This window comes from Nelumbo nucifera, chromosome 5, assembly GCF_055504915.1.
Source record: "Nelumbo nucifera cultivar China Antique chromosome 5, China Antique-T2T, whole genome shotgun sequence".
NCBI lineage: Eukaryota > Viridiplantae > Streptophyta > Magnoliopsida > Proteales > Nelumbonaceae > Nelumbo > Nelumbo nucifera.
The window spans coordinates 7,713,606-7,726,264 of record NC_142653.1 but is presented as its reverse complement, the minus strand read 5'-3'; the positions used below and the strand labels follow the sequence as shown (position 1 = coordinate 7,726,264).

Genomic DNA, 12,659 nt, shown 5'->3' with positions numbered 1-12,659 from the left:
TCCTATCACCCCCGATGGAGGACTGCCCCGACTGGCGACTGCGGCAGCCCGAGTCTCCGACAAGTGAAGGAAGAAACTTGACAGGGGAGATAAACCGAGCACGTAAACCGAAGCTGACATGCGCCGTACCCCCACCTCCCTCTCTCGCTCCTCGCTTCGCTTGCCTCTTGCCCTCTTGGTGAGTGAGTGAGGCTCCGCGCAGAGAGAGATTTGCATCGTCGTTCTTGGGACCCATCGCTTCTCATTACCCCTCACCGTTCTTAAGAGCCAGATTCTCTCTTTATGGTTTTCGACACTTGTTCATCACAAGGGACCTCCCTTCTCTTTCTCTTTCTCCTGCTCTCACAAAGGAACAAAACTTCTCCAACCCTACGGCGACGACCGACCTTCCCTTGCATTATTTATGAATTGCCTGTGTATATTACTTATTTTTTAATGGGTTAACATGGTTTCATTTTTAGATAACTAGGAGAAGGAAAAGGTTTCGCAGAAACAGATTACCAGACTCTTTTTTTCTGGTTTAGTGGTTTATGATCTCTAAAATTGAAAATTTCCTTAAATTCGGATATTTCACATTTTCGTATGAATTCGGTTAAGTCAAAACAATCTTTAAACGCATAATAGTATTTGTTAACCCGGAGGATTCATCACTAATTGCACAACAACTTAATTTGAAGAGTTTTATAGAAAAAAAGCAATTTTTATTCATAACCTCCTTTCTCCCCAAAAAACATCACCGGCAGACTCATCTCTCTCTCCCCTCCCAAAAAAGAGAAATCCTTTGCCGGATAGTTACAAAACCTCGCCGGATTTCAAAACCGGGACTTCACAAAGCACCAAGACAAAAAAGATTACAGGAACGAGCTCATATAAATGTCGATTCCCCCGCAAGTTAGACAACAACCAGAAGTCTCATGTCTCGTTTTATCAAACAAACAAATTCAGAAGCTTTCGCTCTCCGCTTCGCGTCTGATCCGCAACAGCTTCGCTGTCGAAACTCGTCGTTACCGATTCTTCCGAATTCATGGATGGACTCACAGGCCGGCGCTTCTCTTTCACGTACATCATTCCTCCTCTTCCTCCAGTTGCCACTCTTTTCGGTAACCCAGGCATCAGGGACAGATCGAGATCGCCCGGCTGTAGGTTTGGCGCCGCCAGCTCATGAAGGCCCCTTCGCTTCGGCGCCCTCGATCGCGAGCAAAGATCACGAGGCGGCTGCTGCTTATCGGTGTTGGAACACGGCACTTCCACCTCGGAAGCTTCGTCGGTATCATGCATCAGAATTCCGGCCAAAAAATCCGTCATGGGTCGCAGAGTGCCCCCGCGGAGGACGGTTTCAACAGCCGATTGGCATACGTGCCAGTTCCCAGTCCAAAGAAGTCCCACGGCTCCGCTCACAGGATTGACCGTGCGACCACACGCCTCGTATAGGAGAGACTGGAAGAGAGCTGGAAGAAACATGCATTAACGATTCATCAGTCGAAATAACAAAAGATATTAAAAATAAATAAGAGCGATCCAAGGGTTTTAGAGAACAAAAGCACGAAGAAAAAGTGACTAGATTATTTCTCTCCATTTTTTTCTTAATTTGTTTAGATGAAGTGTTTGTTCTTACCAGGTCTCTGGTTTTCCGGTACAGCAGAAATGAAGGACATGAGACCGGCACGGCCAAAAAACTTGGCTACAAAAACAGTAGCATGGCCTTGGGCCTCCGGATTCTCGATCCACTGAAGGCAGTGACGAAGGACGCAAGACTCGCTGCATCCCTTTCGAAGAACTCGACAGCCATTGCAACTCATCTCTTGTTGATCATGAACCAACTTCAGTGAGGTTGGGGGGACGAGAAGGATGGGATTTTCAGGAGATATCCTCGTTTAGAAGCAAGAGGAGAGAAGAAACGGAGAGAAAATCGAGGGGTTGAAAGTTGAAACTTGAAAGGTGTGGAAGAGGGAGAGGTGTGGGCTTTATATGTGAACGTGAGTGGAGGATGATTACTGATGACTGATGACTGATGAGAGAGAGCTTTGCCGGGGCCGTGTTTTTGCGTTTTTTTTAGAGAGAGAGAAAAAAAACCGACTAACCTAAGTACCTAACCTGAGTGGAGGGAGGGTTTGGTCTGGTTAGTATTTTTATTTTTGGTTTTGGGCAGTCTGTTTCCAAAGTTTCTTTATTAAATAGAATTTAGTGGATAGAAAATGAAGCAAAAGGAGGGGAGATTAGGTTCCAAACTCCCGGGCGCGAGCGGCTCCGTGTTTCCGCGAATGCATGTTCCTCCGCCGTTGGATTCCATCAAAAAAAAAAAGAGAAAAACACTGCGTAATCAACCCCTCTTTTCTTCCACTCCCCTTAAGCCTTATTCAACTGTCCTTTTTCTCCCTTTACTTTTTCCTACTTCCCTTCACCGCCTCGAAGAGAGAGAGAGAGAGAGAGAGAGAGAAAAGAGATGTCGTGTTGGTGTCGTCCACCACTTCTCACTTGATTTTGCTTTGCTGTGGCTATGGTCAGTATGGTGTATTGTATAGTTAGCCAAAAACAGAAAAATCAGAATGATCTACCCTACCTACAATGTCTACATACAGCATTTACATATCTGTGATGGGAGTAGCATGGCCCCATCACCCATGGGCGTCTCTCTGAAGTCTGATCTAGAATCTGAAGCACAAAAACACTTGTGGTCCTGATTCCTAAAAGCAGGTGGTATCCATACTAATACACTATTCACCACAAGCCGCCTCTATTTTTGGATATTTTTCCAGCTCTTTGGGTTGATAATGGACACTACGGGACGCCGTGGACGTGCGGTGTGTAGTACAACGTAACGTAGTGGTCCATATATGTCCACCATCTTCTAATTCCTAAGTCTAAAAGTCTAAACAACCTGTCCTGTCCACATACCAAAGTAACCGATACTGCTCTGTCTGTGCTCCTTACTTACTATGACATCCACCCTTCCTTAATTCTGTACACGTGGAATTCCTACATTTCACGCATTTTCTTGGGAATACAATTTTTCCTTTCTTGTGGCTTCTGGGTCCCGTTTTAGAATCTCTTCTCCAACTTTCAACCCATTTTTTTTCAATCCGCCATTGACCTGCTTGGTCAAATTGTCCGGTCATGATTTTGTGTTCTGTTTTCTTAAAATCCAACGATTAGTTAAAATCTGTTGATCTAATAAAAAAATCATTCCATCCGTGTGGTTGGACCATGGAACCATTTTACTCGGTGAAGGGGTCACAGGTTGCATATTAGAAGTGTACGTTAATTTTCGAAGGCCATAACTTAAATGTACTCGAATGTTTCATTGGATGATCTTCTTTTTTTTTTTTTGTTTTGGATAACTTTTTAAATCTATGCATTCCAAAGAGTTGTAGATGCCTTGCCCACTATTTTTGAAAAAAAAACGTTTTGACCTCAAATTACACTTTTTTGATATTTTTATAAATTAAAAATTAAAAATAGAATTTTTTTATAAATTATGCATATATTACATAAAAGATATAATAAGAATAATAAGTAAAAGTGATTTGACCTCCGAATTGGTTTTAAAAGAATTGATTTGAACAGTGAAGAAATAAGAATAATAAAGTAAGGAGTGAATAGGTTTCCTAAGTAAGAAAAGTGAATTAGTAATTTGGTTTGGGTTTGTATGTAAAAAGTAAAAAGAAAAAAAAAAAGAAAAGAAAAAGAAAGGGTGGAGCCGGAGGGGTTGAATTGGATAAGCGCACATGTATTGAACGACAAGCGGAAGACCATGGGTGATGGTGGAGAGCAAAGAAGATTCTAATGGATAATGGTTTAATAGAGTGGAGTCAGTCCGAATCGGCTCCCCACGGACCGCACGCCCCACAGCACACCTCGGCGTGTATTATTAGGAACATCTCCAGTAAATGTTCCCAATGCACCGTTGGGATGTACTGTAGGGACCCAATGTGATGACGAATGGAGGAGCCAGTCAGAGCAGGCCCAGCATGGTAAGGTAAAGTGGGAAGAGAGAGAGAGAGATTTCAAAGTTGATGGGCTGTAGCCCCTTTTCAGTAAATCACTTTTGTGTGCAAGTGGATAATCTCCCCACGACGCGGTGACTGTTCTTGAAGGGCCAGGGCCCAACTTTGTTGCTCCATGAGCCTACCCACTCAAAAAAAACATTAAGCAATTAAAAATACAAATTTCAGAACGGTTCTAGATGTTAGCCTTATCTCGATGAAATATTACATTACATTGTAATAGGCATTGCCAAGTAATCAAACAAGGTGAAAATTTTATAGAATGACAACTAAATAATAAAAAAAAGGTTTCCCCTTCTTATCCTAAAAACATAGGAATTTCGCACGTAACAGAACTCTTTCTGGAGATGATGAAGAATTGAAATTTTGTTTAGTTTTTATTAAAAAGAGAGGTTGTTCATGGTGGTGGTAGCTAGTGGCAATAGTAGTTAGGTGCCCTTGATTTATGTTCTGGCCGACAAAAGGACCTAGTTGTTTGAATGCATAAGATTTCCCAACTGGGCTCCTTTGATTTTTGATTTTGGGATGAATACGAATATTACCAGCTGCTTTCATACAACCAAAAGGCCCACGTTCTGAACTTGTGCTAATATCCATACAATGAGAATGAGTGATCATAAGTTACTTCGTTTCAATAACTTCTCATTCCCGAACGAAATTTACACGTCTCTGTAATTTTCCTGGAAGCCCATCAGTTAGGATTCAGGGTCTTCTTCAGATTTAAAAGAAGAAAAAAAAAACGTGGGGGGAGAATGGATGGAAGGACAATTAATGTGCGAGTGCGAGTGCGACCAATACGGACCCTTCATCAGACAGAATAACATCAAACCTGATTCACGATACAAATTTTTGAGCGAGAAACATCTTATTCAATTCAGTCACTAATTGGGTATGATGGGAGAAAGTATACAAATCATGCATCGATCTAAAACCCGCCAAGGAAGGAAGCCGAGTCAATGAGGGAGTAGAGAGAGAATTGCGTCTGCTCTCCTCTCTGTAAGTCTGTATTTGTCTGTGGAAGAAGGGGGTAGAGTACGGCACCCGTGATAGGAGCTTCGTTTGTCTTTTAGTCTCCGCAGACGTGGCGTTTTTATCCATTTAAAGTTGTAATCAAAACAAGTCCACCACTCCACCACCGGAAAGTCTAATAAGAGAAAGAAGGATAAGAAGAGAGAGTATTTGTGTTTTCTATCTGCTACGTTAATTAACATCAACTGTCATTCAATTACGAAAAGCACCCAACTGTCCTTAATTGGTACACGTACACCCATTTGTGATTTGTTGTTTGTGCGATCGATCGATCGAGAGAGTCCAAGTGATAATAACCCTCGCACAAAGACGTACCTCAGCCATAGTGCTGAAATCCATATATAAATGGGTCGGTTTACCGTTTACGTACTCTGGCCGTGATTGTATTAAGGTTTTGCTTGTTAATTACTCAGGTAATTAAGGGTGATCGCAGAAAAAACAAATCACTTCCAACAACGGAAGCAGGTGACCTGATATATGCAAGTAATTAGGATCGATGTTAAGAGGGAGATGATGGTTGACAATTATATTTGATGTGTTCTCTTGTAGCAATTTTTTGAGGTTTAAAACAAGCAAGGAGTGATGATCATGGACATTAATTGTTTAATTTAATGTTAAATCAATATTAATTAAATCGTTTCTAGCTTTGCATGCCCAGGATTCCTTAAAATAAAAAAATAAAACTAATAGATGATTACAATGGGCTGTTCTAAAACCATGGCTCTAATTCTACTAATTAGTCCAATTATGTATCATATAAAAACATCAATTCGCAGTTTGTGGACCACTTATATATATATATAAGCTCCTTTGTCTCTGCACTAAACTAAACAACATACATTTCTTCCACCATGCACCAAAACTTTAATAAGAAAAAGAAAATATCATCGATCGAAGACCAATGCATGGATTATTTGATGTTTTTAGCTTCAGTTGGACTACATGCCATGCATCCATTTTCCAGTGTGCTGTTTTTGTATTTTAATTAATCTGGCTTGTTTGTTTCTTAAGTTAGCAGCTCTCTCTCTCCCACAAGTCACAATTCACAAACTAGCCATGCTGTCAAGCAAATGATGATGCTGATTCAATGCTGGATCAACAAACAAACATATTTTTATCAGAACTAACTAAATAAACTAATCAGCTAGCGCATTACCCTTGTTAATTAGTTTTCAACTTAATAAATGAAATGCTAAATAATAGCACGATTATATAGAAACATTTTTTTTTTCTTCCAATTGTCATTTAGTATGCAGGTAGGTGGAACAGGAACTAGAATACGTCACTCCATTGTAATGTATTTGTTAGATTGATGCCTGTTAATTTCTAAACAGAGGAATACATGATGAATTATATATGCCTAAAACTAAAACTAAAACTGTAATCTTAATTTGCCGTTGCCGACAATTCCAATATTCCACCGCTTTCGCGTGGCAGACAGGAATTCACTCACGGGCCCAATCAAAGTAGTCCCTCCCTCCCAGTCCCAGGCTCCTGCCCTTCTTTGAATTGAACGTCGGACGTCGCTTGGGCTATATTCTCATCCTCCTGAAATAAAAGCTATACAAATCAAATTGAAACTTCGATCAGTCACGCCCACATATAAAAACAAACATTCGAATTGTCGTGAAATGCCGGCAGAGTCTTCAAGATTCCCTTAGGTGGGACCTCCGTCCTCGCCTCGGTAACAAGGCAGGTTTAAGTGTTTAACGACTAAATGAGAAGCACGTCTGCGTTCCAAATTAAAAGAAAGATATTAGGTATCACATTCAGGTGGTAAAACATCTATCTTTTAGCTTTCAGCTTCACTAATGGTGATCTCACAAGCGGACAAAATATACGGCCTGGCCTTCCTCCAACTTCTAACTCACATCCAACTCATTACTTTTGGGCTTAATCCACTTCATTCGTACGCATTACACTATTTTTTTGCATTTTACACTGCTTCTGAGTCAAAAAAAAAAAAACAATGGAGCGTTAAAAGGTATGTCCTCTCTGTTGGTGATTTCATGGTTTGGGTGAGGGTTATAGTTGGGAGGAGTTCACCAATTCGGATTGGGTTAGAATTGACCCTAACCCAACCTGACTAGTTGCATCCTAAGGATAGGTTTCGTTACCAATTGCAGCTTAATATATACCCACAGTCACCGAGGTAAATTTGAGGTAGAGCTGCAAATTAATGAATCATATCAAAGTTGGAAGAATTATATCCCAATCCAGGATATTTGAATTCGATCCAACATTGGAGTGCAAATGAGATACCGAATTTGACGGGTTTATGCAGTATCAAGCCCAGGCCTATTCAAATTTTATCAAATCCTCAACCCAAGCCCGCCCAAGTTGCACACTTGCAACCCCTAATTCAATATCTAATAATTATGTGAAATATTGACGTAGATCCAAATTCCAGTCATTTACGTCCACTTACCCCATACTAATCCATGTCAAGTGAAACTCAATATCCCATGCAAAATTAGCAGAAATCTACAATTATTTTTTGTAATAAATCTGCAAAATTAAATATTGAGTAAAAACTGTATATCGTAAATACAAAGAAACATCAAACACGTTACGTTTGTCAAGATCCCAAATCCCATTTAATCCATCTGTTTACCAAAAAGTATATCCCACTTAATCATAAAAACTATAAATTAACATTCTAATTATTGTCTAATGGCCAAAATACAGACATAATCAAATCAGATTCCAACACATATACAATGGAATAAGATTAAACTGACCTAGAGAAACTGCCACTTAAAGCATCTACTAAGACAACATAACCCAAGTCGTTGTGATAAAATCTCTCTCCTCCAGCCAGTCTGCTGCTTGGTTCCCTTCTCTGTGAACTGTTGCCAGCAGCCTCAACACCTCCGAGCTGTTTACTGTGCATTGGCCTCAATCCAACTTTGGAAAAATATTGTTTTTATCAAGTTGATTTCTCAGAACTTCCTAATAACTTTTCTTCACCAACCAAAATTATATATGTAACAAAACAGACAAAATGCACTAGTGTTTGGATCTGATTTTTAAGGGCCCATTGGTTACAAAACTTTTTAAGTATGACATAGCTAGGTACATGGCAGATTATGGGCCTTAAACAATGTTACACATCTTCTAGCCCAAGGGCCGCCTATAACAAATTACCTTAATTTTAGTTTTCTGGCACTTCATAGAAGAATTGGTTCATACAGATGTTAGGGTTCCTGGTGTCTTCAGGTCTGCAGCATGGAATTCAAATATTGGAAGGGAGGGAAACTGAGGTAAAGGGAATTAAGCCATCAATACAGGAGGAGTGCAGCACGTAATTCAAATACATAGTGGAATGGGGAACCTCACAGACCCCATGCATGAAAAACAGTTTTTCCCAGTGAAACTCCAAACAGCAAATCATCTTCTTCTTCCTTCCCTTTCTTCTCTTTCTACTAGATCTGTACCACTCAAGGAGCAAGGAGGACTTATGAAACAACAAAGTCCAGTGATGATGATTTCCAGTACTCTATGTGTGGGGGAAAAAGTGACAAATAAAAGGGATATTCCAACACAAACCAAATGAAAGAATGACAGAGGAAAAAAAACATATTTATTCATGGAAATTGCTTCTGCAATGCATATGAAGAATATTCTTAAGGTGAACATCAACCGACTTATATTGGTTATCCAGTTACTTTTTTTTTACTAAGAAAAGTGTTAAATTAGGAACGATGGAAGACAAAAAAAAAAGTACTGAAACTCTATTTAACGAAGGATAGAGTCCTTGAAAGAGTGCAATGATAGAACGAACGGGATTCATGTAGCCAACTCCAACTAGTTGGCATAAGTTGTTTCCGTGGATTTCAGATGACTGAGCCTAACGCTACAAATGTGTTGCTATAACACCACGCTGGGTCTAATCAAACAAACAAAATTCCATCTATCTAAGGCATTGCACAGGTAATCCGATCTATCACAAATATTTTTGGACAAATAAAGATCAATACATGCCTGACTAAACTACCCCGAACCGACAAAAAAAAAAAAAAAGCAAAATTATGACCAACAAGAAACATATTCTAACATATCGGTGGGATTGGATCAAACCAACGCATGAATATATAACCAACAAGAGTAAGTGTCATTATGTTGTAAAAGTATAGAAGTGTTTATGTACCATGTCATGGTTCTAACATTATCAACCTTATGCGACAAATCGCAGTTTGTGTACTTGGAACTGCAATAGAAAAAAAGAAAAAGTACATATCCGGCAAAAAAGCAAAAGAAATTCAGCAATGACTAATGATGATGCGCAATTCGGCCGGTCTTAGTTGTCAACGACCTTGCCTCTGAACTGAGTAGCAGGGAACCTGAAACGGAGGAGATGAGGAAGCTCCGGGGAGAACCCGGTGTAAAGGCTCCGAAGCTTAAGTTAGAATCCTTCAAAGGTGAGATAAAACCAGATAGCGCAATGTTTTGCATACCTCCTCTTTGGGGGTGGAAAGCCTTTTATAACCACTTCGCACACTCATTCCTAGACTCCTGTCAAGCCGGGAATGAGTATTCCCGTGCTTCTGCCAGTTCGGGTGTCATCGCTTCTGCTGGGGCAGAACCGTCACTGCTCTTTTTGTCGGAGCCATCTCTGTAACTGGAGGTAGCGGTGCCAGGTGACGGTGGCAGGTGGCCGTTTGAAATGCGGCCATCAAGCGTCAGATCCCAAGTCAGTCAGGTGCGCCACCCCTAGATACGGACTCCTTCGGTGTCAGGTACGGTGTGGTTCATCCAGTTCAATGCTCCAGAAGCGAAGTGCCTGGAGCGGTGCGTGAGGCGAAGTCTTGAGTTCGGATAAGGGGGGCCCCGAACTGTCATAAGACGGGCCAGCTCGAGTCTTTGCTTTGTGTGACTCGGGGCCAAAGGGAGAGTTCGGGCTCCCCGTAGGGAGTTCGAGCTCTAAGTAGGGAGTTCGGGCACCTTGCAGGGTGTTCGGGCTCCTCGTAGGAAGTTCGAGCTCTAAGTAGGGAGTTCGGGCACTTTGTAGGGAGTTCGAGCTCTAAGTAGGGAGTTCGGGCACTTTGTAGGGAGTTCGAGCTCTAAGTAGGGAGTTCGGGCACCTTGTAGGGAGTTCGGACCGCTGGTCTCTTCCCTTTGGTGTTTGTACCCTCGGTACGCTACTTTAAGTGCCGAGCTACTTGTTTTTTGCCACGTGGCGTGATTTGCGAGGTCGGGCCAAATCTTCCTTCATCAATTGCCCCCCACTCCTCGTGCTAAGGGTCTTGCCCTGGCGCGGGGAGTTCGCAAGGTGTCAGGTAGATTTGTTCTGCACTTTGAATCTTGGTTCTGTTGGCATAAGGTGCGTTGTTAGGGTTTCTTGGGCTTCTTCGAGCGTCCAGTTAGGCGGGAAGCACGCCGGCTTGTCTAAACGCTGATAGATGTGGCGGCGCGCGCGTTATTTCAAGACTTCATAAAAGTGCACCACTTGGGGGGCGCGATAGCGGGCGCCTTTTCAAATTTAAAAAAGACGTGCCACTGCCGTTTTTTCTGAGGAGACGTGCGCTGGCATTCCGTCAGTTTCGAAAAGATGTGCGCCGGCGCTGTCTGTTTCAGAAAGACGTGCGTCAATCACGTCTCGGTCTCGGGGGACGTGCGGTCAGTGCGGCTGTAGGCCGTCGGATTGGCTTTGATCTAAGCCGTTGTCTTTCGGTCACTGTGAGCATAAATAGCAAGGGGGGGACCCCAGTTGTTGTCACTTCTGTATTTCTCTCGAGCTCGTGTCTGAGTTTCAGCTCGCATCCAGGTTTTTTCAGTTCGCGCTCAAGGTCCTCCGCTCGTCCGAGCTCCTGTGGTCTATAGCTTTTGTCCGGGTGAGTACTTTCCTGGATCTCATCACTCCCGATGTCTAGCTCGGATGGCTTAGATAGTCCTTTCAGCGGGTCTGATGCAGGTTCTACGAACCAAGTTGCATCCCCCAATAGCCCTAGCGAGCCAGAGGTAGAGCTCGAGGAAGAGTTCGAGCTCGTAGGCCGTGGCGCTTCGGGTAGTTTGGCGTCCACCTCTCGTCGAGGTTGGATGTTAGACAAGTTCGGCCCTTCGACCATGACGCCCGAGGGGCTCCAATCCCTCATTACTTACTATAACTTGCCCGGGGAGTATGCTTATTTCATACCTTCGGGTAGCTTTCCTTGGGAACACGGTCCTTATGAGATCGTGATATTCCGGAAGCAGCTCGCCGCGGGGCTGCGATTGCCTTTCCATCCCCTCTTTGTCGAAGTCTTGAACCACTTCGGCATGACGGTCGGCCAGCTTCACCCAAATTCCATTCAAAACTTGGTGGGGACAATCTCCTTATTCTGCGATGAGAGCTTTCCGTTGGACTTGGAGATTTTTTCTTCAATCTTGATGCTTAAGAAGCAAGCGGGTCCCCTCCCCGGGCGTAGGCGGGCTTACTACCTATCTCCTCGCCCGGGCTTTAAGCTTTTATACGACCTCCCCAACAAGGTCCCAACATGGAAGCGGGACTATTTCGGGGTGCGAAGTGTGCTGGGGTGGCCGCTCCTGACTCCGGGGTCACGCTTGACAAGGAGACGGCGAAGGGCCTCCGGCAATGGGCGCGGCTTGGGCTGAAGTGTCAACAGTATCTGACGGATGCCAAGCTCATTGCGGTCGGCCTGAGTTCGGGTAGGTTCTTCACTTAGAGACTCTTATCTTGCTTTTTATTGATGGCGAACTTCTTTTCGTAGGTGTGATGGATTCGCGAGGGACTTGGGGTGGGCACTTGTTTCAAGGTATGAAGAGGAGGAAGCGGGTTGCCAAGCGAACTCGCGCCGAGACGCCCCAGGATGCGGAGCCCGAGGTGCCGGGCTATCAACCAGAAGATCCGGCCAGGGAGCCCGAGATGGTCCCTCCGATGCAGGAGCCGGCAGGGAGCCCTTATGCTAAGACTACATACACAGGGGCTCCTACATACTCCGGTGCTCCTGCTTACTCCAGGTCTGCTCATACGCGAGCTGGGCCCTCGAGCTCGGGGGCCCTGGGGGATTTCAGGAGTGTGTTGACGTCGACCCATGCTCTTCAAAAGAGTAAAGAGCCTATCTTACCCGAGGAGGTCGTGGCGTGGACTGATCTCCCTCTGCATCAAGTGGCCTGCCGTGCCGTTACCCATGCCGTGGTGGTAAGTGTTCTCCTTTTTTAGAGCTTTTTGGCTTTTGTTTTGTTGTTTCTTTTGATCATTCGATCTCTTTTGGTAGGTGAATTCTTCTATTCACGCTTTGGCGGCTCAAGTGGAGAGGAGCCCGAGGTAGGCACGAGCTACCGAAGACGCTCGTCGTGCTGCCGAGGAGGCTGCTCGTGCTGCCAAAGAGATCGCTCGTTTTTCCCGGATCAGACAGGCGAGGTCTCAGAGAGATGCCGAGGCCATGGGAGTGGTGGTGAAGCACATGGCGGACTTGAGGTTAGATCTGCAGCATCAGGTCGAGTATCTTCAGGAGGACATCAGAGAGAGGACGCAGATCTCTTGTCAAGGTATCGAAGATGCCAAGAAGAAGGTCGTCGATGAGTACATCGCTTCGCCAGGTTTTGATGATCTGATGGTGGATTCATATAGGAGGGATTTCAAACTAAGCCGGTGGATGATCTGGAATACGTACCTCGAGCTCG

At 43.7% G+C, this 12,659-nt stretch overlaps 1 protein-coding gene across 1 annotated transcript; it reads right to left on the bottom strand.

Annotated features, from left to right (window-relative positions):
* Nucleotides 1-654: 654 nt before the first annotated feature.
* On the bottom strand, nt 655-2,259 carry LOC104608111 (LOB domain-containing protein 37-like). Its single transcript, XM_010273999.3, has 2 exons — nt 1,616-2,259; nt 655-1,448 (listed from the first exon to the last, which is right to left on the bottom strand). Exons 1-2 carry the CDS (start codon nt 1,797-1,799, stop codon nt 928-930), a joined length of 705 nt encoding a protein of 234 aa, XP_010272301.1. The 5' UTR covers nt 1,800-2,259; the 3' UTR covers nt 655-927.
* Nucleotides 2,260-12,659: the final 10,400 nt, after the last annotated feature.

Excerpts from the sequence above, each read along its gene's own strand:
- LOC104608111 (XM_010273999.3), bottom strand. The coding sequence starts at position 1,799 with ATGAGTTGCAATGGCTGTCGAGTTCTTCGAAAGGGATGCAGCGAGTCT. Across the intron at positions 1,449-1,615 it reads ACCGGAAAACCAGAGACCTG|CTCTCTTCCAGTCTCTCCTA; the intron begins GTAAGAACAAAC and ends TGTTTCTTCCAG.